The 1,393-nt window shown below is 32.5% G+C and overlaps 1 protein-coding gene across 1 annotated transcript in view; it reads left to right on the plus strand.

Annotated features, from left to right (window-relative positions):
- Positions 1-1,393, plus strand: part of LOC111085863 (Down syndrome cell adhesion molecule homolog) — a 113,827-nt gene that overhangs the window by 55,875 nt on the left and 56,559 nt on the right. Inside the window, exon 5 of the mRNA XM_022386408.1 lies at positions 846-965. Within this exon, the coding sequence (XP_022242116.1) occupies positions 846-965 (120 nt within the window). The remainder of the gene's footprint in view (positions 1-845; positions 966-1,393) is intronic.

Raw genomic sequence — 1,393 nt, forward strand, 5'->3', positions numbered from 1 at the left:
ATGGTTACCTTTTATAACGCTACATATATATATATTCTAAATTATTTAGTGTCGAATATACTTAGACTCGTTATGCAGTGAATATTCTCTTGGTCCATTGATGTACGTGGTTACATCTTACAATGTTGCACATAGGTTTTTTTTTGTTTGTTATCGAGTACATTTAGACTCGTTATTTGGTGAATTTTCTCTTGGTCCATTGATGTACGTGGTTGCATATAATAATGTTGCACATAGATTTTTTTATTGTTTGATATCGAGTACATTTAGACTCGTTATTTGGTGAATTTTATCTTGGTCCATTGATGGTTACCAGTTATAATGTTTCACTTTTATGCTATATTTTCTTAAATTGCTTTATATCGAATAAAGCTTAGACTCATTATTTCCTGAAGCTTTTCTTTGCCCTTTGATGCACATGATTACATCCCATAATGTTACATCTACGTGTTGTTGTTGTTTTATACAATTAAGTCCGTTATTTGATGAACCTTTTCTTCAGTGATTGAATTACATAGTTACGATAAATACCCCTCTTAATTGCGAAAAGAAAAATTCTCAATAATTATTTTTCAAATCAATTTCTCGCAAAACTCTTTTTTTCATTAATTCACTCAACTGCTTCATTGAATACATTGGCCAGGTTGTACCGTGCACACATGTGAGTTTCAGAACAGAAAATTGCTAGTTTTTAAAGTATTTTACACGCAATTCTTTTTTCTAGCAAAACAACCATTTGTATGATTCATTGAGCCTATTGAATTATTTCTTATTTCACTGATCTTAAATGTTAATATTTACGCATAATGATTAACTATTGATGGAGTTTGCAATATTTTTTATAGCGCCTCCTAGCTGGATCGTGGAACCACAAAACTCGGAAGTTGCCGAAGGAAAGTCTGTTCGAATCGACTGCAGTGCCGATGGTTCACCGACACCTACAATAACATGGAGAAGAACTACAAGTGAGTCGTTAGGCCTCTGGGAACTTTGCATTTCAGAGTAATGTATTTCCTTGATTTTAAACAGAGATTACACCTTAAAATACGGCTTTATTTATAGCCTGGAATTATAATAGAAAACAGGACTTTCTGAGGCGACTGACTAAAAGCAAGCACCAATTCGTCGTCAAAGTTATGAAATAATACTAAAAATCTGGGATGTTTTCCTAACCCTAAAGTTGTGCAGTTTAACGTTTCCTCTCAATGACCAGAATCGAATCATTTTTTAATATTTTTGTGCCAAATTGTTTGTTATAACAAGAATTAAATATGTTAAAAGTCCACGTTGCTGTTTTGCTTTAAAATAACTAATAAATTCCCAAATGGAATAATGCTAAAAATCTGGGATGTTTTCCTAACCCTAAAGTTGTGCAGTTTAACGTTTCCTCTCA

This window comes from Limulus polyphemus, unplaced genomic scaffold, assembly GCF_000517525.1.
Source record: "Limulus polyphemus unplaced genomic scaffold, Limulus_polyphemus-2.1.2 Scaffold669, whole genome shotgun sequence".
NCBI lineage: Eukaryota > Metazoa > Arthropoda > Merostomata > Xiphosura > Limulidae > Limulus > Limulus polyphemus.